This window comes from Esox lucius, chromosome 25, assembly GCF_011004845.1.
Source record: "Esox lucius isolate fEsoLuc1 chromosome 25, fEsoLuc1.pri, whole genome shotgun sequence".
In the NCBI taxonomy this organism is placed as follows: Eukaryota; Metazoa; Chordata; class Actinopteri; order Esociformes; family Esocidae; genus Esox; species Esox lucius.
In genome coordinates this window covers 13515173-13538672 of record NC_047593.1, presented here as the reverse complement: position 1 = coordinate 13538672, position 23500 = coordinate 13515173, and the positions used below count along the sequence as shown (strand labels likewise).

Sequence of the window (23500 nt, the reverse complement as noted above, 5' to 3'; positions counted from 1 at the left end):
CAGATGAGCATCAGAGGGACACGACTTAGGAAACATGGAGTGTCCTCAAGCATTCCTTCCTTCCCCTGCCGTACTGGGGCAGCGTGATGCACTCGTTTGAATTCTGAAGCATCTCACTCATCTTGTCCAAGCCCTTCTGGTATGTGTGTGATTGTGTCTGACTGTCTGTCTCTCTCTCTCTATCTATCTTTCTTGTGTTTGTATGTGTGTGTGTGTGTGTGTTTGAGGGAGATCTCTCCCTAATGTGGGCTGAATATGTTATTTGGGTAGTGGGCACAGTACATGTAAACACTGATGGCAAGCAAGTCAGCCTTGGAGCATAACATAGGGTAACTTCTTGAAAGGGACTTAGGGCCCATAAACGATGTGATAACATAAGGCTTGGATTGTTTTTGCCTTATTAATTTAGCATATTTTATTTGTCATTTTTTTTACATTTATTTGAGATTTTTTTCTTCATGATAAGGTATTGAATCATAACACAGAAAAAATACTACGATTTGCATTGGAATAATAATAATAAAAAAGAGTCCAACCGTTTGTACAGCGGGTTAACGGGATGCCATATGAAATGTTACGGAAAAAAGTAGGCTACATGTGTTTCGTAAGTTGTACTAAGCACCTCCATGGTTTTTCGTGTCTGCAGGGCACGGGTTTAGTCCAGTTGGCGCATTGTCACACACAGATGTGACTCTTTACCCTGACATATTGCCGTGACGGGCTCAAAGATCCAGTCACTCAGGTTACATCCACACAGCGTATAACAGCCCGGAGATTCCTGTCAGATTATGCTGTACAGCTCGAGTCCAACTTCCAGAAGCCACCTTCCTAATTCTTTAACCAAGCCTTCGTCCGCAACGTGCCACCGCGCATATAGCTGACTTAGCAGAAGAAATATCGGGGAGAGCCCGGGTAGGGAAGACTGTCTTCTCACAAGCAGAGTCTTATTCGCATTTTCCCGGAGACGAGAGCTTAGGTTGTTCTAGATTTCAGCGATTTCCTTAAAGGCATCTCCTGGTTCACGATTTGGAAAGGGGACAGTGTGGTGCCTTTACATTCATATCCCGAGACGGACGGTGTGTTCCAAAGCAACGTCTGTTCTGACAAGGGACGTGTTCATTTCGGAGGATAAAAGCCTGAAACGAAGACGCGTCTCCGTTTTCAATCAAATGTCATAGAACTGTCATTACGCTTACCGAGTCGACACTTTTTTGGGGGGGGGGACGCCGCCGACGAGTTTTCAATTACTTCAGACAGTTTGATATAGCAGGGAAGAGGTCCCCCACTTGAGGGCGAAATCAGACTTTCGTGAACTGCAAGTTCGAGAGCGCCAGGAACCGGGTCTTCCATATACAACATGCCGAAATGGTAAATATCCTTTTAAAATCGTTTTCCCAATACCCATTTAAATGAAGCGCAGTATCTGGTAAGGAGCAGCAAAACACTTTGATATAACTTTTCCTAACACGAGCCTAGCCTAAGGCTATGGCCTATTGCCCCAAACTTTTATATAGGCCTAATTATTGCTTTCACATTCTGTGTTTACTATTTTCACTAACTTTACAGTTGTGGTTTATTCTGTTTTGTGTATTGGCAATTTTCAGAAAAACATCTTACTGCCTATTTTACAAATTATATTAAATTATGCCAATAGTATTATGCCAACTTTATCCCGTCATCCTTGGTGGCCCATTATAGTTACTCACTTCTATGATTATAACTTAATTAAGAAACAATTTGTTTTCAGTATTATCAATACATTTTTGGGTTAACATTTGTTGATATAAAGGATGTCTATTGTTTCACCCAGGTGCACATAAAGGCGACAGAGGAATAGTTTAGTAAATTTTACAACGTATTCCTGAACAGACTGTATAGCCTGCGTTATTTAAAAAAATCATGGACATCAACGGTCATTAACTTATCAATAGTGTCACATTGGCTATCTTTTGTTGTTAATTGTAAAAGCATAGATGCGTTATGATACTAGTTACAATGTAGTTGACTCTGAATTTGGCCCACAGCCTATATATGAGATCAAACGATTGCTGTATTTTAAAGATAACTTTAGAATGAGAACGTTTTGTTTATATTTACACATTTTTATATAAAAACTTACCTTAAGAAAACATTATTAATAATCATGGGGTTTTGTCTAAATTGGCACAATGAAATATAAAAAGTATCATAACAAAATGTCTCCTGCTTTTAACAAAGTCAACTTCAACCTATTTCAGCCTATGTACAGTTATCATTTTGGCTACAGTTAACTTTATTGACTTGTTAGGAAAAACATATATTTCACATAATTTAGTCTGATTAGTTGAATACTTGAACTTCTAAAATTGCTTTGATATAATGAATGTGTGGGGCAGTCATTCCTAGCTCTTGGCTTGGTCATTTGGTTTCCTAGAGTGTTGGTGAAACTACGCAGCTTCTCAAAAATAAACAAACACATATCCTATAGTTGTGATGTTATTGTAAAATGTTGTTCTGTTTTGATACAGTAGCTTTAAATGGTTTGTGTCATAACTTGAGGGCCCAAATCTAGTGTTTGTGTGTGTCAGGATATCTGTTTTTGCAACAGCAGATCAAATGAATGTACTCAATCTAAAATACTGCGTATTGCCGAAGACCTAACAAGGCATCAGCGTACAGTATTTTCCTTCTCGGCCTCTATGTAGCTTTCTTCTGGCTATCTGGCCTTGCTTTCACCTCACCTAAAAATCGAGGAAATGGAGAGAGAGCAAAACGGCCAGCGTGTGACAGTTGAGCAAAGCGGAGCAGAACACAGAGGCATTTCATGCCAGAGTAACAGATTTCTACATGAATATTTCTGAAGGGTATAGGAGACGGGCGGGAGGAAGAGGGAAAGAAATCACAGGCTCCTTCTACGCCACGGAAAAGTCCCATTCCCTCCTTCTGTCTGACTGCTCCACTCGGTTTATGGGTTCAGTGCTTTACATAGTGTTTGGTCCTAATCTGTGGAGCCTGTCAGTGATGTTTCATGGTTGTGCAAAGCGCTGCAGTCAGAGGATGCCAATTTGCATTCCAGGAGTGTCATTTGATTACTTTTATCTGCTGCAGCTTCCAGACGAGGGCCTACTAGCTCGGGCCCTTATGCGTGCATTTCATCTCGCCTGCCATGTCACAAGTTGACATACTGTCGCTCAATAACTCTCTCTCTCTGTCTCTCTCTCTCTCTCATATTTACCAGCACTAACTCCCTCAAAATCAGTTGAGGTTTAGACAAGGAAATTAGAGGGAGGGAAGAGCTAAAAAGTCTAAGAGATGGAAGGAAGAAGACATACAAAAGTGGATGAAGGGAACCGGCCAAGTGAAAGTGATACAGATCAAACAAAGGGGGGGGGGGGGGGGGGGGGGGGGGTTGAAGAACCAGGAGCACATTTTCCCAGTAGCAGGACACGGAGGAGAAACTCAGGGCCCGAGTTGTCAGCAGCAGCGGTGGGCTCTGATCCCTCTGGGCCCTGAAGGGGAGCCGAGGGGAGCCGCTGCTGATCTGGTCCGATAATCTCTTGGACAGGTAGGGCAGGGCCAGAGACCAATAGAGGGAAAGTGAAGTGTGTCGCCCAGACAGGTAGCTGCTGTTGATTGTTCTGCTCCAGCAACCTAGAAACACATCAACAATGTCTACTCAGTGGATGGGACCCCCCCCCCCATAACACACAACACACAAAGCCTGATATCTCCCAGTTCCCCTTTATCCATCCCATCTTCTCTTAATAAAGCCTTGGTGTTAGTGATAGTGTGTCTTGGCCATGACAGAAGAGTTAATACTTTGAGGGGGGGGGGGGGTTCTATACCTCTTGGTGGTTGGGAGGCAAGTCTTTGAAAAGGACCCTGTAAGTAAAGCTGCAGGCTTCAGGACTAAACAAAGAAACTGTGAAATCTTAAAACAAATTGGATCTCCGGCAGTAATTTCATAAAAAGCACAGTGGGAGATGTACTAGATTTAAAACAATATACATTTGGTAGATTAATTAAATTTTTTCCCCTAGTAGAAATCAAATCTACACACACACACACACACACACACACACACACACATACACACACTCACATTCTGCCTTATTTTCTATCCAACTTTAACACACTGTTTCCCCCTGGATTTAAACAAAAAAAAAGTGCAATGTAAGTTTTGTCTTGTAGTCATAATTGTCTTCTGATTATTATCTCAGAGAACAGTTTTAAAGGGACAGTATCGTTGATGTGTTTTGGACTGGGATTTAATCAGTAGATTCTAACTTAATTAGATCACATGCCAAGTCTTAAGACTGGGAGCCAGGAGAGAAACATTGGAGATGTAAAATGATCGGCCTACATGTGTTTGCACACTGGAGTGTTTCCGCAGTAATGCTCTAAAGCGTACACACACTCTGAAAACAGTAGTCAGTGTCTTAAAGTAAGATCCATCTAGAAATTGTACGTGTCATGACTAATGTAATACCTGAATATGTTCTAAAAGGGGGAGAAATACCACGTTATCCAGTGCAAACTGAAGTTCACTGTGATCTCCTTAGTCAGGACTGCGTCTTTAAACGCGTCACGTGTGCCCGAAGCTGAAACGTTACACTCCCACCAGCTCTTTATTGGTTTAAGATGAGAAATGATTGCATCCATTCACACCAACTGCAGTGCTTCTCTGAAATCCCCCAACTGGGCAGTATATGTTTTATTTTAATGTGTCACGCAAAACACAGCCGTGATTCCTCTATGTTCTGGACAGAGTTTCGTGTTGGCCTTAATTGATTTTGCCCGGAGCTAATTACAGCCTGGCATTGTAAAATAAACACTCCAGTGTCATTGGGCTGACAAGGGAATGATCATGGGGAAATTGCAGTGCAGCTTTTATCCCTACTTTAAAAAAAAATTAAGGATGTGAGAATGTAATTCATGGTGATGCCGTTGAATGGAGATGATAGCGACAGAAGGGAAGTCCCAGTCCAAATCGCTCAACTGGGCGTTATAAGGTTTTGTCTCATAATTTAGATTTGACAGTTGCTGTGGACTTGCTAGTCTACTCCTGGTGTAAGCTGTTCTGTGTCGCGCTATGTTGAATGCCTGGGAGGATCGTTTCGGGATTGTGGGAACTCAAGAATTCCGTCTGTCTTTCCTACTCTCTGCTTCTCCTTCCCCTGTTTTCCTCCATTTCTTTCTCAGTCTGCTTTGATGTATATAGAATTATTGTCCATAAGCTCATTCACTTTTTAAGGAGCGTTTACCTAAGATTTTACTCAATGTCATTTATCATTTTAAGTTAAATTTCTTTTTTTGTTCCATTCATCACACGTCACATTTTCAGTGTTTTTGGGCGAGAGTCATTAGCCCACCTAGTGCTTGAGTGTCTTGGAATAGATCCCCTCAGGCCACATGGACTGATTTGATTAAAAGAGAATATTTGCCCTAAAGGTGTCTTTTCTCCCCTCTAAAAAACGACAGTGGAAGAAATCAGATATGACAAGATAAGTGGCGTCTCATGAAAAATTCCTGTGGAACTGAAAAGTAGCATGTTGACTTTGGAATTATTTGCTCGACTCACTGTCACTGCTGGTAACACTGGCTGACAAAGTGATTTTCACCTGAGTGGACTGAATCCCGGCTACATGCTCTCACCACCCCCCCCCCCCCCACCCTCACTCTCTGACCCTCTTTCTTCTCTGCCTCTAAAACTACGTCTTCAGTTTAGGTGAAAATCCGAAAGAAGGGTCATTTGAATCCTGGTGACACCACGATCACACAAATGTTTGCCTCGGGTCGCCATGAGTTCCATCCCTCCTATAGCCTGGGACCAGATTAGGGAGGAAGAGATTCCGGTTGGGTTGTGTTTTAATAAGGGGCTGTGGTTTAAACACAGATTATCCAGCTGCTGTGCTGGCTTTCGAGTTAGCAGCAGAAACAGCAGCCTGTGTGTGAATCTTCCTCCTAAACACACCGGGGAGTCTTTCTTTGGCCGTCTGTTATGGATAGGACTGCTGTTTCAGGCTTTGGTCCTTTATTACCCACTTGAGGTCTCGTTTTGCTCGAGCGTTACACCTATTGTACGGTTCGGCCATGTTAACACTACAGCAGTTTCATTTAGATTTTTTTGGTGACGTGATCGTCGGCGGTACAATTCTTCTGTAATGTCAGCTCGTGAAAGTCGAATTTGTTGCCTGTTTACGCTCCGAGGTAGCGCGCAAGCCTTCCACAGGAGATACTCGCTACAATCACTACAGGGTGAATGTTTTGTGCTGACCAATGTGTACAGTCAGTGACCGGGGTCGTTTAAGGCCTTGGTTCAAAAGACTTGCTTCTGGGCCCCTGTGGAAGCAGACATTCACCAGCAGACATTCAGCAGAGAAGCTAATGATGTTGCCAAAATAAGCTAACTAGCTAGAGGGGTTAACTAGTGAACATTTGCTGATGTGTGTTGGCTTTTAATCGTTATATTCTTACCTTTTAATTTCCATTGCTCCCTTGTTTCTGTGGATTCGAAAAGTTTTAGTGAAATCAATATCTGTTTTGAAACTGGCGTGATACAGGTTGTGTGATTCCCGTGTAGAACCTAGTAAGTTCCTAATTCTGTGGGAATTCAAACGTCATGGTTTGATTGATTAGAGGGACAGGTCTGGCATTAGTGACGCCATCTGTCGGGATACAGATCCACTAGTAGGATGTTCTACTGTAATTACGTTGGGCGTGTTTTTTATTGTAGTTTTTATCTATAGCTGCGCGCTTGAATCTTCAGGCTACCAAATAGGAAAGACGGCTTGATTTATGCAATATATTTACATGTACTTTTATTACTGGGCTGTGTTCATATCGTATTCACGCTTAAACGGGTGCTTTCAAACAAATCCCTGTGTTTGTGAAGGATGTAATTATGACTCATGCAATGAATCATGTGGTGCACATATTTTTTTCTCTCCTCTTGTATATCCCCCATGCGTGATACATCAAAACGACTCCTGTGTACAGTGTCACTCTAATGTAACTTCATATAGCGTTAAACATGAATGAAGTCGCCCTTTGAAAGTTGAAACGGCTGAGCTTCAATGGGTAGCCTGCTAGCCGTGGACTCTGCATGTCCCTACATGGTATCTGCATGTCAACGCCGCATCAGCCTCTTCCCCCAATTTCACTTGTAACTGAATGATTCCCCTCGTGAAGTCACAGCTGTGAGGATCTTGTAACTAAATGATTCCCCTCGTGAAGTCACAGCTGTGGGACTTCAGAACGCCCCCCGCGTGCCGAGCGTTGAGAGAACCGTCGCCCACCAACGTGGCTCCAAATAAAGGTTGTGAGCATTGTGAAAAACTATTTTTGACCTTTTCACAGTTCAACCCTCAAGATCAATTCCCTGAAGTGGGAACTGACCTCACCTTTGGACAGCGCTTTGACATAGTGTTGTGATTCAATAAGGGTGATTGGATCAAGTTCAGTTGAAAGCTTCCTGCAGCAATTAGGTTTGTCTGGTGACAACAATGACTAACATGGCCTGTGTAACAAAAAAGGGTCATAATTATCCCTAGATTATGGAATGTATTCCACAGTATGGCGAAAGGGGATGTGGTATGTGGCTAATATACTCCACCAAGGCTGAGCTGTTCTCAGGCACGACACATCGCGCATATTTACGGTTCTATATCTTCAGTGGTATAAATTCCAAAGATAATGCTGTGGGGTTCAGTAATAAAATCTGTTCCCCATACATGCAGTTGGAATTGATGTGTGTTTCAGTGTGTTTCAGTCCTGTGCCTCGGTGTGTTTCAGTCCTGTGCCTCGGTGTGTTTCAGTCCTGTTCCTCGGTGTGTTTCAGTCCCGTCCTTCTGTGTGTTTCAGTGTGTTTCAGTCCCGTGCTTCAGTGCGTTTCAGTGTGTTTCAGTCCCCTGCTTCGGTGCGTTTCAGTGTATTTCAGTCACGTGCTTCGGTGTGTTTCAGTCCCGTGCTTCGGTGCATTTCAGTGTATTTCAGTCACATGCTTCGGTGTGTTTCAGTCCCATGCTTCAGTGCGACCGTTTCATTCGTCACCATTAGCCCTGCCAACACCTTTTTGAAGTCCAAACCCAGTGGTTATAGCCACTAAGGTGATGATTATCATTGGCATAATCATAGTAATTAAGCCGTCTTAAGGGTGATACAATGTCATTTTAGCCGGAATGTCTGTGATCTCACTTTTCCCTGTGTCAGGGTGATATTCTGGGGTGCTACTTCCTGACGTCGGTTGCAGCAGCGGGGTATGGGTGCGGAGTGTGTCTGGGGAATTGTGCTGACAGGTAGTGTGTTTCTGGGAGGGGGACAGTGAGGCTTTTCATACAGCGGCAGACACAGGAGGAGCGTCTTAAGTCCCAGAGGCCTCCTTTCATGTGACTTTGCATTCCACCAAGGCAGAGGCAGGGAGAGGCACAAGACAAGACATGCCTCCCCCTCCCTCCCTCCCTCCCTCTCTCTCACCCCCTCTCCCTGTGACCTTAACATTTATCAAAGTACCCCATGTTGGAATTTCTCCTAGCGTCTGGGCCATGTTGGGGGAGATGCACTCACGCACAAACACACACACACACACACACACACGCGCACACACACACACGTCCCTGTCACAGGCCAAGCTGTTTTAAATATTGTGACTCTGCAGAGGGAGGTCTGTCCTTGCTGATCCCAGACCCAAGCAGGCCAGCCCCAGGAGTATAAGGATTACCACAACCCCCCCCCACCTCCCTTCTTCACCTCTATCTCTCCTTCCCCTTCTCTCCTTCCCCATTGCCGTCTCTCTCCTTCCTCTCCTCCTTCTCTCTTTCTCCCCTCCTCTCTTTTTCTTCCCCCTCTCCCTCCCTCCCCCTAGTTTCTTTATTGAACCTCCTGTCACTTTGTCCTATTCATTTAACCTTTCATTAGTGTCAGCAGACAGTCTCTGTGTCTGGTGGACGGTGTAGGAACAATGCCAGAAAAAGCCCCACTGTCACAGTTATTAGATTCCTTTGCATCCCGTTTGCCCTGGCAACCCAATATTAAGAAAGGAGCCGGGGTGAGGGGGACGGATCGAGGGAGGGGGGCGAGGAGCGAGGGACAGGGAGAAGAGGTGAAGAGGGGGGCTGCGTGGTTATGGCTCCAGTCCATCTCCCCTGGCGCAGCATGCAGCAGGCCCCACTAGACTTGTCAAGGACATGTGCCACATGTTGATAGCACACAGGACCCAGAGAGAGATGTGGAGAAGGAGGGAGACCGAGGGAGTGAGAGATTTGGAGAAGGAGGGAGACCCAGGGAGTGAGAGATTTGGCGAAAGAGTGAGGGAGTGAATGACATGAAAGGGGGGAGGTAGAGAAAAGGAGAACAGAAAAGAAACAGAGTGAGTGGGGAAAACCGAGAGAAGGGGTGTGTCTGGCCCGGAGGGTGGAGGGGTGTGCTGGGGTGGGAGGGTGGAGGGGTGTGCTGGGGTGTGCTGGGGTGGGAGGGTGGAGGGGTGTGCTGGGGTGAGTCTGGCTGCAGCGATGGTACTTCTCCAGAGGAGTTGACTGAGAAACACAGTTAGTGCAGGAATTCTGTTTTTAACGGGTCATGGGGGGACTTCAGACAGAGACACGACAGACAGTCCCGGTCTTCCATCCTCCGAGTGTCCATCTCTCTCTCCCTCCCTCTCTCTCTCTCTCTCTCTCTCCCCGTCCCTTTCCTTCCCGCTTTCTTCGTCTCTTCATGTCTCTCTGGCTTTCTGACTCGCTTCTGTTATTTTTCATTTTTTCCTTTTCTCACTTTGTCTCCTTTCTGTCTCTGTCATGTTTGTCCATCTGTCCTCGGATTGAGTTCTTCTGTCCTCCTTGCTCCCTCGTTGTGCCCCTCCCGCTTCGCGGTGCTTCTCCCCCTCGTACGAGCATTTCATAACAGGCGGCAATAGCAGAGACACCTTGACTAGGTTACCTAGCGGTTGGCCAGCAGGGCCTTGGCTTGCATTCACGTAGAGCATTTAAGGACAACATAAATTGTGGATATGGAAAGAAAAGAAATGTTGTGAATGTAAGCCGTGTTCTTAATTTCCCCTGTTTCACCGTTGCGCGGCATCCTGACCTATGAACCCCGCGTTCTCAATCGCCTGCAGGTGGTAATCTAGAATATCTCCGTTGGAGGCATCACACCAATGTCTTTGTACAGGAGTCTAGCTGGAGTTCACTTCAAGAGGGCGTCAATGAATCGCACTGAGCCAACGCGCACGCGCGCACGCACGCGCGCACGCACGCGCGCACGCACAGAGACCCACACAAGGCCGGATGGCACAACATTCTCCACCCGGACCATCACACCAGGGTCCTGATGAAGTCCATCCTTCACTCCTGTCACCCCTCTCCACTGTTACTCCTCCCCCTCCACGACCCGCTCACTCTGAGACTTTAATCCACGTCCTGTCACTCAATTACAAGCCTGGCTAGCAGGACCTCTCTCCCTCCTCCCCTCCTTTGTTGTCCCCCTTTACCTTCGCCCAGAGGCTGTCTGTGCTCTGCTCCATCTTTCTGATGGGACACCGCACTCCTGTGCCGAGCCGTTCTCCATCTCTCTTCACTCTCTCTCTCGCTTTCCCCTCTCTTTCTTCCCTATTTTTTTCTCTCGATTCGGATTTCAGTTTGTGTTTATTGGCGTGGGAGACATTTATTTACATTGCCGCTGCAAGTGAAAAACTCCAATTTTAAGTAGAGTCGCGACAAGCATGTTTTATAAGGATAAAGGAATTTTTTATTTTACGTGTCGGTCTCTCCCTGTGTCTCTCTTTTTGTCTCTCCCCATTTTTCTCTATTCTTCTCTCTCTGTCTTCAGTTTCGCTCTCTCTCTCCGGGTCAGTAATTGATAGTGCAGTGTCCAGTGCTGTAACCAACTAACCATGGGTCCAGGTCAGCACTATTGTCGGTGTGTTAAAATGTAAGGGACGCAAAGCCCTTTCTCAGCGCTGGTATTTGTCCTCGGGCCGGCTGAAGGAATGCCTACAGTGGTGGACGTTGTTTATTAGTCCAGCCGTCCTCGCATGTGGAGAATTTCCAAAGAATCGGCAGGAATTCGAAAATAACTATTATCGCTATTTGGGAAATTATGAATGATTTCGAGGAGCTGTAATTTAGCCTCGTCGGTCTGCAGAAGCAGCCTGGGTCGGGACGCTGGGCGAGCATCGCAGTGTTTGTTTTTATTCTGCACTGGACTGTACAGTGTCCTCAAACTAGCATTGCTGTGGCCTGTCCTGTCTAATTAAGTGCTCTGTAAACACACGGTGCAACTAAACCATCTCCAAACACATCTGAACCTATATTCCGTGTTTAGCCTGTGCTTTCCATGTTTAGCCCGCGTGTTTCATGCGTTTCTAGCCGAGCGTGGGTTCGACGTGGATCCGGGCCTCCTCCGGTGACTGGGGCTGGGCTGACCGTCGGCGTGTGTGAAGTGTAATTGCTACAGGAAGAGGAGGGGAGCGTCTCTTGTCTTATCTACTCCCGGGTCTAACCCCCCCCTCCCCCATATCCCCCCTGTACCCCCCCCCCCCACCCCCCCCCCCGTTTCCTCCGACCACACAGGCCTCATATTTATTACCCCCTAAGTAATCACTTTGCTCTCTCTTTTGATAGGCTGTTATTGCTCTAACTACTCTGGGTCCCCGTAGGAATTTGGAGGCTCTCCAGTTTTATTAGACAAAGACCCTCATTATTCAGGCAGGCATTAGATCCACTCCGGCCCCGCCAGTCGACTGAGGCTGCCGCCGGATCCCGTTGTGTGACACCTCACACTGTCCGTTGCAAACGCGCGCACACACACACACACACACACACACACACAGGTGTCATAGGGTGAAGTTGTAACGGTTGTACACAGGAATACGGTGGCACGAAGAAGAGTGTCATCAGCTAAAACAATGAGTGCTGGTGACTCAGATGTGGTTTGTTCTTCTCCTGTCTGTTGCTTCTTCGTAGGGTCTCTCTCTCTCTCTCTCTCTCTCTCTCTCTCTCTCTTCTTGTTCTTGTTCTTGTTCTTGTCGACGCACCCTCATTCTTACTGCAGCGGCCAATGAGATCTCTTCCCCAGAAAAACAAACAGACCCAGTTAGCGCTGTGCGAGAGAGAAAGAGAATAAGTGTCTCCCGTCTCTCCTCCCGCCCTTCCGCTCAGTCATTTTCCTTCTCTTTTTTTTTTTTTTTTTCTTTTTTAATTTCTCTGTAGCTACCTGTGAGCGTCCAATATGGCCGCCCTTCTTCACCGTACCTAATCGATGGGCTCTTATTGGGTCTGGACGTCTGGTCCAATATCCCGTGGACACATGGAGGTCCACCTCGGGCGTGAGGATCCAGACTAATAACAGCAGGCAGTCTCAGGGGACTGTGTAGAGGGAGAACCTGAGAGGGGGAGGGAGGGATGATTAGTGCTGAGATGTTACGTATTCTTCCAGACTATATCATTGTCGGGGGTCGGTAAACAGCGCTACCCCCCCCCCCCCCCGAAATAATCAAAACCGCCTGTTCTGTTCTTGTCAATTGTGTCATTTGGCTACCACTGTTACACATGCTGCACCCTGAATTCTCCCTCTCCACAATGTAAATCCGATTCAAGAGGCGATTGCGTAACCGAGTCTCCCTGGCAAGCCTTCACGAGTCAGTGTAGCGTCACTGACAGAGAACAGAATGTAGGAGAGGATCACATGGGAGGCAAACAGAAACATAAAGGTTGTGCATTTGTTTGTCCTTGTCACGGGTGGATGGGCCGCTGGCTGCCGAGCCATGCTTCAGTGTGATGTCTGGTCAGCGTTAGCATTGGGGGAGGAGCCATGTTGTGACTGTAGACTCACTGGAGGATGAGCTGTGTTGGGGCTCGTTGGAGGTGGAGCTAAGTTGGGACTGAACACTCGTTGGAGGAGGAGCTATGTTTGTACTGTTTACTCCCTGGAGGAGGAGCTAGGTTGGGACTGTACACTCATTGGAAGAGGAGCTATGTTTAGACTGTATACTCGCTGAAGGAGGAGCTATGTTTGGACTGTATGCTCTTTGGAGGAGGAGCTATGTTTGGACTGTATATTCTTTGGAGGAGGAGCTATGTTTGGACTGTATATTCTTTGGAGGAGGAGCTATGTTTGGACTGTATATTCTTTGGAGGAGGAGTTATGTTTGGACTGTATATTCTTTGGAGGAGGAGTTATGTTTGGACTGTATATTCTTTGGAGGAGGAGCTATGTTTGGACTGTATATTCTTTGGAGGAGGAGTTATGTTTGGACTGTATATTCTTTGGAGGAGGAGTTATGTTTGGACTGTATATTCTTTGGAGGAGGAGCTTGGTTGGGACTCATTGAATTGTTTTACTTTAAAATTACTTACCCTGCTGTCAGCTAGTATGGCAATGGTTTACAGGGTCTTCGGATAGTATTTGGACCTCTTCTCTTTTTCCAGATTTTGTTGTGGTATAGATTCAGAATTGATTTTTTTGTTATCATTCTACACACTATACCTCATAATGACAAAACAAAAACATTGTTTTATGAATTTGTGCCAATTAATAAAAAATAAAAACTGATGTCTCCTAAGTCTACGTAAGTGCTCAGACCCTTTATTAACTACTTTGCAGAAGTGCTTTAGGCAGCTTTGAGTCTTCTTGGGTGTTCCAACCTGGAGTTGGACAGTTTCTCCCATTCTTCCTTGTAGGTCCTGTAGCACAGTCAGATTGGATGGGGTGTGTTGTGAACTGAAATCTTCAGGTCTCCCCACAGATACTGAATGATGTTCTAGTCCAGGCTTTGGCTAAGGCAGGCAGTCATGGACATTAACAGACTTGTCCTGAAGCCACTCTAGCATTGTCGCAGCTTTGGGTTGGTATTGTCCTATACGATGTATCTTCTCCACCAGTCCAATGTCCTGTTCAAAGAACTCTATATATTTTGCTCTGTTCATCCTTCCCTCAATCCTGACCAGTCTTCCAGTCCCTGCCGCTCAGAAGCAGCCCCATAACATGATGCTCCCACCATCCTTTTGGCTTAGCACTTGACATTCATCCGAAGCAACATTTAGATTTTTATGCCAGGGTACACAAGAATAGAAATTACACATCTGTATCAGCATTCCTTATTGGTGCATCCAGACTCTACACCTAGACTTAATATACTATGCTGACTAATCAGACATTCCACTAAGTATGTCATCCCGTTGGTGATATATAACTCACAGGGCAAGTTTTTCTTTTTCTGAATGAAAAGAGATTAAGTCCCAGTCAGTTAGTCACTCACTAACACACACACACACACACACACACACAAATCACTAGTTTAAGTGAAGTGAATAAAGTGTATCCAGAACAGAAGAAGCCTGTGAGTGTTTCCCTGTAGAGTAAAGCTGTCATTACCACAGCTAGCGTAGTGCCTCATAAATAGACATAATGAGACGCTTTCAGCAGCCTAATCATTTTCCATGTAACACGATGTAACAGGAGAGGAACAGTCCCTTTCCAGCCCCAATGTAACCAGAGACGGAGACAGTCCCATTCCTCTGTCTTATGACTTGATCCATCACAGATGTAGTTTTAGCTATTCTTCCTGGTCTTGTAATTGTCAGGGCACTTCTGCCATCAGAGGAAGGTTTTGTGGTTGATTAAACTGGGACCAGCTTGGTCTCTGATATTCAATACCCACCTCCACTTTTGCTTTGGTTGTCCATACATGTTTGTTTTTGCGAGTTTTCACTTGCAAATCTCTTTCATTCGCCATGGCTGGTGGGCCCGATTGACAGCACATTCGCTTTTTTATAAACCAATGAAAATGTCGGGCACAGTGAAAAGTACAATTTTGCGACAAACCGCAATCTGGTACGTGGACGTGTCTTGGCTATGTAGAGTAAGAACTAGGCATGTTCTGGTTATGGATGAAGAGTTTGTAATGCTGTGTGTGTGTGTGTGTCATTCCAGTATGTCACTGTCTTATTGGTTAAAGTGCTTTGCCCCATTGTTATGTGTGTTAGCGTGTGTGTGTGATTTTTCTATGCCTGCGTGTGTGTCCAAGGCTGTGTGTCTGTGTTTCTCAGCACCTTCCATCAACAGGTTTCCTGTCTTGTGATGTACCTAAGCTAAAGTCTTGGAGTTCCCCTGATCTGTACAGTACGGCCCACATCAAGGACCCCCTCTATCACCGTTCAGCACAACCAGCCCACTCTCCAGGCCAGTTACCCTCAGCTCGCTCTCTCCCTCTCGCTCTCTACCTCTGTCTTTCTCTGTCCTCTCAGGAGGAGTTGAAGGAACAGTGTAAACAAGACTTTGAAATCACCTCAAAACACCCGGCATCACTCCGTCAGCCTACCCGATTCTTGGCAAACACGGACAGGGCCACACTGACTGTAGTAGGCCATGTTCATAACACCGTCTCGATGCAGGCGTACACATTAGACGGTGGTCAGCTTGTGTGGCGTCTCCTCAGTGTGGAGAGAGAGAGAGAAAGAGAGAGCGTGTGATTCAGAGGCGAATGCTGTTGTGGATGTTTCTCGGCCTGTGTTGTTGACTGGGCCATGCTGATTGCTCTCGGTCTGAATGAGCAGTCCTGATCCGGTCCGGTCTGGACAGGCGGCCCGGAGGGAGACACGGACCTGTGTACTACATCCTACAGTATGTCCCAACTGCCAAACATATAAAGTCAGCAGAGAAACCATCCGTTGAACAGTAAACACACACGTGTGTGTGTTTGTCTGGGGAACCCATGTCTGTCTTCACATCCCAGATAATTGCCTCCTATTGACAATAGCAAGACACACCAGACCCACCTCATTGAGGATGATATAGTAGGAAGAATACTGCAGGCCTCACGCACCGTTCCCGTCACCGAGAAAGGCAGCACGGGCTAATGACGGCGACGGTGTGAATCAACGTGGCGCTTCCTGTTTATCCCAAGAACAGATGGAACGATTTGACTGCAATTAGCTCGCGAAAAACGACCAAACCCGGCGACCAACAATTTCACTTTTCATCCTTTCGACGTTGCTATTTGACGTGTTTTTAAGTAGGCCCTACGCCGGTGTAGCTTTCACGGATGACGAAACATCAACCCATCTGCCTTTGGTGTATCCTCAATCTCCTGGTTTATCTTCATTCCGGCTGGAACTGCCTTAAGTCATCACGTGGCTCTCTGCCAGCCTAGCCAATGGGCAAAACTGTAAGGAATAGTGCCGGGTGGTCGTGATTTCTTCGTTGTAAACTTAGGAAGGCGAAATGCTATTTCTAAAAGCTAACCTGGCTAACACTGCTGTATCTGGTTGGAGATACTGGCCCCTTTCATTTGGAAGGTAGACTTTGGAACAGATCTTCCATCTGCTACTTTGCTCGCCCATCTTTTTAAGGAGTTTGTCTGTTTTTAAAGCTTGCTGAATTCATGTTTCACGCTTGTGGTTTTTGTCCAGGGCTGCTCTTCAAGGCAAACCTTAGCTAACCTGGCTAGCCAGGAAGTTATTTTCACATGTCTTGATCCTACTTGACATTAAGCAGTAAGCAAATGTACTCTCTGCCCTGGATAGTGTAACACTTTTTTCTTTATTTTCTTGGTTACTAACTAAAGAAAAAGTGGAATTCCTGGATAACATAGTTCTTTTTAGCTACAGAATGTTAGTAATGAAAAGAGCTACTCATTTTTCCATGTAACTGAATGTTTTCTTTGGGTCGGATTGACTTCATATTGGTCAGTCATCGCATACTTTAAATATACAAGAATTGTACTTTTGTGCTTCTACTTTTATGTTTACACGAATGAGATAAGGATGGAACTTTATTCAGGATGCTACATTATCTGTATATCAGAGCACTGGCGAAAGCTACAAACTGTAGAGTGTTTGAATGTCTAAGTGTGTGTTTGTGTGTGTGTGTATACAGTTCTGAATGGCTCTTTCATAGGGTCATGGTGACTTGATGGTGTTTAGCTCGTCCTCCCCCACCTCTCGTGGGACTTGTCTGTGAAGCATGCAGCTTCCTCTCTCCCCCCCCCCTGCCCCCCCGCCCCCCATCTCTGCTCCGCTGCGTCCATATAGCACTAATGGTTATGGAAGTGGACAGTTTTTTAATGCAGTAATGTCATCAGTGCCGCCATTTGATTGCAGGTCCATTGCACTTGACGGCGCCTCAAATGCATCTGGGCTAATGCGCGCGCGCACACACTCGAGGACCCACACACACTTGAGGACTCTGGCCTGTGTCATTCACTCTAGCTTTTTGAATTTTTTCACATTTCGAGGAATTTCCCTCAAAATGACGTCCAGGTGTGTGTGTTTTTTCTCCAACGTGTCGGGGTACCGGCAGATGGTGTACAGAAAGTTGTGAGTTTAAAAGAATGAAGAAATAATATATCTGTCAGTATAGTTGTGTTGTAATCCCCATTACATCTGGTGAAAAATTGTAAGTGCCACTCTTTGTGTTACTTCATCATTCAAATACATTTTGATGATTTGTGTGGGCTTACACCAATCTCTGTGTTTTGATAGCTGCGGACATATCTCCAGGACAAGGTCACTTTTATCGATATCTTTGGCCATATTTTGCTAACATTTTCTATGGTGTGATTTGATTCAAATTTGTGAAATGTCACTGATATTTACACAGGAATCAAAATAAAGGCTAAGCCTTAATGAAACAAACCTTATTTGAAGTCTATCTAAAAAATTGAATAACGCAATAAGCCCAACTCAGTCTGTATTTATGTACATTATTCTCCCCAAAATAATCATTGTTGAATGCACTGTTAATTACACTGTCATAAGCCTGTATCTAGGCTGTTTCTTTGACTGAAAAAATTTACTTGATGTGATTATTTGGTATGTGCATGTCTTTCTAGAACACGTCCATCTGTATATCTCCTAGCATATACTACATTTTGTTATAAAATCCCTGAAGTACACAGTCAAATGAAAGTCTTTCTTTCTCCAACGGCCATGAAGTGAAGAAGTTCTCTTCTCGGCCCAATATCTCCTGTCTCATAGCCTAGTTGCCCCTTTGATTGTTGCCATAACAACCTGATTCACGCAGATTTGAATTAGAGACGCTATCTTTATAAACACGGCACATTTTCACTGCCTTAACTGAGGGTCCACTTTGTTTAACCGTTTTTACAGTGTTTTCACTACTTCACATTGTGACATTTACTGGATCTTTATATTCAGTTACATTTTCCAGCTGCCTAGCCAAGAAGGTAGGAATTAACCTAGCCAGCAAGACATTCTATAAAGACCCTTGTTGGTTTTTGTGTTAACAGATTTCATCATCAAATTTTACAGCTTTCTCGCTAAGTTATTGTAACTGCTGAATTGAAAAAGATTTATTGTTATATATGAATTATTTAACAGTACATGGATTGGGTGGCCTTGGTGTGACCGTGCTCTTTACAATTAAATGCAGTCAAGGAAAATATTTTATAAAACAAATTGCTGCATGTTACATACACTGTCAGGGCTTCAAATATGCATTCATATTGATTACTCATCCCCAGTTTGTATGATGATATTTGGCGCACATGCTCAAGGCAGTTAGACTCGCTAACCCACGTGATATCTCAGACATCACTCGCACTACTTTGACTTAAGGCTTGGTGAACGATGCATCCCTTGAGAGATCCAGCATGTCCAGTGAGGGGCCAGGGATCACGTCAGGTCCCCGGTCAGTCAGTCAGCCGTTCGCTGCTCCTCACAGCCCATTGAAGCGCTCCTGGCCCCTGGCCCCTGTCCCCGGTGCGGCTAAAACAACACGCCGCCGCCAGTCGGAACAATACCGCGCAGGGGCAGGTTGTGTAAGAGCGTGAACAGTACACATTTAGACACACGGTGGACATGTGTGGCCTGGTTCTGTGGCGAAGGGGTTGGACGCGTTGCGACTGTGCGTACGTGGAGGCGTTCTTATGTGTAGACGCGTTATGCGCCGTGCGCGTTACCCGAGCGACTTGGCGGTCACATGAGTGTGTGTTTTAGAATTGTGTGTGACTTTATGTACTTGCGTGTGTGCATGTGTGGGCGAGTAGGGGTGTGTCTGGGGGCCCACCACCATAGTCGCCAACGCTCCCACAGAACCCTGCCCAGAACCTCTCTATCTCCTTCACAGAGCACAGACCAGAACCACTGTATATATCTCTGCTTCACAGAACACAGCCCTGAACCTCTCTCCCTTTCACAGAACAAAGGCCAGAATCTCCCTCCCTCGATCCACTCGTCTCTCTCCTCCCGTCCTCCTTTCCTGCAGTTCATATTTCAGTTTGCTCCCAGGAGCTCGCAGGTCCGTGCCAGACGGAAATTCGCTGAGGCTGCAGGAGCCCCCTCTGAGGCCACATGGAGGAGGGACAGGAGGGGAACAATCGGGCCCAGTCCTTCCTCTCCCTGCCTATGCCCCTCTATCTCTCGCGCCTCTTTTTTCCTCTCTCTCTCTCTCTTCTTTCCTTTCTCTCTCTCCTTTCCTTTCTCTCTCTCTGCCTCACCCCCCACAGCCTGCCAGGCTGCACAGGTCCTCAGGGTGACTCCCTTTTGGCTCGGGACACAGAATCCCCCCCAAAAATCCCCTTCTCTCCTTCCCTCCCTCCCTCCCTCCATTCTTTTAGTCCCCAGGGTGGGACGGTGAGGCCATCCAGTCATACACTGTCCATCAGCGGGTGTTTACTCTCGGCGTGACAGGGCAGACACATCTGGAGTGCATATTCAGGTTCTCTCTCTCTCTCTCTCTCTCTCTCCCTCTCTCTCTCTCCATCTTACTGCTCTCTGTTTCCCTTTCTCTCTCTCTCTCTCTCCCCCATCAATCCATCCTTATCGCTCTCTTATTCTGCCTCTCTGTCCTCTCCATCTCTCTCTCTCTTTCTTTCCCTCTCTCTCACCACCCCTCCCTCTGTGTCTCTCTCAGTGCCACTAGACACATTCCGCCAGATCATTTCAGCCCCCGTTGTTATGGCGATCGTCTCTCCCCTCCAGTGATTTCCAAGTTGCATGACAGAAATTGCTGCTGCTAACCAGGGGTGCAGGGGGGAAGGGGTCGGGAGGTGGAGGGGAGGAGGGGGTAGGGGAGGAGGACAAAAGTCAGGGGAGATCTGGAGAGAGGAGGAGGGGGGGGTACTTTCCCCCCCCCTCCCTCTCTCTCAGAGAGCAAACTAATTACAGCTTGAGTCCTTCCCTTCTTCTCTCCCTATGTTCGAACACCCTGGCTTTTGGTCTAATGAAGTGACACTCTTTCTCCCCCCCCCTCCCCCTTTCTCCCCCCCTCCCTCTCCAACCCTCTCTCGCTCCCTCTCTTCCTTTACATTCCTGTGCTGGTGTGTGACTGTGACGGCTTGTCATCTGCCTGGAATGTCCTGCTCTCCCACCTCGTCCCCGATTTCGGGTGAAGCATTCGTTCCTGGGTTTCCGACCCTCTGACACACACACACGCACACACACACACACACACACACACTGAAATGCTAGCTTTTTTTAACATGCACATACAGATGTTGTCCATTGGGCCACATACCTACCCTTGGCCCAGGTCCACAACAAGCACAGCGATCCACAGATAGTCCCGGGCTTGTTTTTCAACCAGCGAAAGTGTGCAAGTTATTTTATCTGGCGTTGCCTGTGGTTGAAAACGGGACCATTTGCTGCGTCTTGGTGGACCAGAGGAATTCTCATGATTGCGTTAATGACAAAATGAGGTTCACCAAAAGCAGCTTATAAAGGGAAAACGGTTAGTTCAGACAACTTTTATGTGTTTTGTTGCTTGTCAGACACGTGCCCCACTTGAAACATGTTACTTGTTTTGATTATATAGTGCATTGGATACATACTGGAGGTTTATTTTCTCTCTGATTTGTGATTGTATTTAATAAATCTTAGCAATTTAGATTTTTTTGGGGTTCCAAATTGTCAATTGTTTATAATTGCTGCGATTTCTTTCAACAGTAGAATGCCTGGACAGAATTATTTCTCAATTTCTACCATGTGGGACTTTAATTAAGGCAAGCGCTTGGCTTCTGGATTGAAGAATAATGACTAGGCCTTAATGCCAGGCAGGTTTACTAATGTAATATACCAGTCTGAAGTTGCTTACCCATTCACTTGAATGTGTTTGTCCAAACATTTGACTGTTACTGTACGTAGACTACATGGGATAGACAGGCAGGACGGCCAAATGGCAGGAGAGGAGAATGGTAGGATGTAAGGATGGTTGCATGGAAGAATATCTGCACGGTGGGATTGCTGAATGGCAGGGAGGATCACCAGGTTGGCAAAAGGCTAGGACCGAATGATGGAAGAATTTCAGGTCAGTATGATGGCAGGACAGGACGATGGCAGGACAGGACGATGCCAGGATAGAAAGCCTAATCATGTACAGAACCAGGTTGGGCCTATCTGCTTTCCTGACAACTCAGCATGCCCTGCCTCCGGTACCCTTCAGAGATTCTGTCCCACAATAACCTGCCTTATAACACACACACACACCCACACCCATACACACTATACCACATACACACAGACAGAAATACTTTACAATAAAAGGGCCTCCACTCAAAATGTTCTGTCCTTTGCAAACTCGCCCTCTCTCTTTCTGTTCTCTCTCTCTGTCTGTGTTGTCCTGAGGGCAGAGAGATGAGAGTGTGTGTGTGTGTGTGTGTGTGTGAGTGTCTTCTGTGTCACCTGGCCCTCCAGGCCCCTGCTAGGCATCCCTTGGGGCCCGCAGTCCCTCTAATACAATGCATTGAGTGTGTCTGTGTGCCTGTATCTCCTCCTCTAGTCTCTGATATCCTCCATTCTTTTCTCTGGTAGAGGCATGGAGTTCAATGACCAGGACCATGACTGGGTCTCCCTATTCAAGAACACCTTCACAGCCAAAACACATTATTGAACATGGCCACAGTACCTCCACTCTCCTCTCTGCCCGCAGTAAATTATGGAGATAAGAGAAGTAGAAACACCTTTTTCCGATAAAAGGGTTCGTTTTTGTTGCTGGTTCTCACACATACACACACATGCAAGCGACCTGCTTCAGGGGCTGCCGTTTTTCCTCCTAACTATTTATTAATCCGTACTTCAGGTCTTTCGAAATCGAGAGCAAGGAGCAGGTCCCTCCCGTTGAGGTCGCCGTCTGGTACAGGCCTGGTTGGACTGATGGAATGGTGGTGGGCGACTGGGACAAAAGGGGGGTGGAGTGGTGGGGGTGGTGGCGCTGGGCTAGAGCTCTGAGGACAGAGGTGTCCTTTGGGTGTCGGGACCGGGGGGTGGGTGGGTGGGTGGGGGGGGGGGGGGTTGTCACGACGTGTACGACGGACCGGCCGATGCGACGTGCCGGGCCACACACATAGGGTCTAGAGGAAAAACACCAGTACCTGGACGTGATCATCTGAGATTCACTGGCTATGAGGTGTGTGTGTGTGTGTGTGTGTGTGTGTGCGCTGCCATTTCAGCGTTTGCAGTGAGATGAATCGCCTGTTTACACAGTGTTCTCTTTCCTCTCATCTGGATCCTTGAGGTTGGAAATGACTACAGGACCACCTGAGAGACACACACACACACACACACACACTCCAGCTCCTGGTGGCGCTCCAGTTCTCCCCACTGTCCCTGCCATCTCCTTTTTCCCATAACAAATAACACGGAGCAGAATTCCCCCTAACCTCCCTCCCGCTCTCCCGCTCCGGCCTCGTCCAGGGGAATTTTCATTAGGGCCCGGCCCAGTCCCCTGTACAGCAGGGCTCCCCTTCTGACGAGACCAGCAGCTGTTGCTCAGCGGATCCCGTCCAAAAGGCCGCTGCTGCTCCTTGCAAAACACCAAGGACCGCTGGGAATGCCCGCTGGGTCTGTGGGTCTGTGTCAACCTCCGGGGCTGACCTCGCTCACCCGTCACATGTGGCCCGCTCCGAGGCCCCACATCCTGGGCAGAGGAAGGCCAACCACTGGGTCTTTGGGTCCTCGGTTCCACTCCCCTCTCTTGTTGGGGACTAGATTGAGAACAGGTTTTGGGTGAGACAGTGAAGGGGCGGGGGGGGAGGGGGGGGGGGGGTTGGGAAGAGGGGAAAGGGGGGAGAGAGAGAGAGGGAGGTGGAGAAGGAGAGAAAGAGGGGTTTAAGTTTCTCGTTCCCGGCGTGATCAAAGCGGGGGTCCCATCACGCTGTGATCAAGCCCCACAGTCAAATGCAAAACAGCCTGAATTAAAACACGTTTCATTTAAATGAGCTGGATTTTAGAGGGAGAAACAGGAACACGCCGAGGACTCGGTGTAGCATTCCCACTCGGCGACGTTTACTTCCGTTGCTGCATATAAGTGCTACTGACTGACTGGAGGGCCTTTTAGAGGTGACAACACACTCACTGCACACGCAAGCTCCCACACACACACACACACACACACACACACACATCAGTGCTAATGCGACCAAATGGAGACTGGGTGTAATACATAGGCTGCAATCCTGTGAGTTGTGACTCATTGTATTCTGTGGTGTTTCTCGCTAGCGACCACCGTTTCCGGAGTGTGCGTGTGGCCCGGCGAGTGTGTGTTGCTACTCTCTGTGTCCCATTGGGGATCT

The 23500-nt window shown here is 46.8% G+C and overlaps 1 protein-coding gene across 1 annotated transcript in view; it reads left to right on the top strand.

Moving 5' to 3' along the window:
- The first annotated feature begins 490 nt into the window (after positions 1–490).
- bnc2 (basonuclin 2) overlaps positions 491–23500 on the top strand; it is a 163556-nt gene continuing 140546 nt past the window's right edge. The window contains exon 1 of the mRNA XM_029118179.2: positions 491–1368. Coding sequence (XP_028974012.2) covers positions 1366–1368 — 3 coding nt within the window. The 5' untranslated portion in view covers positions 491–1365. The remainder of the gene's footprint in view (positions 1369–23500) is intronic.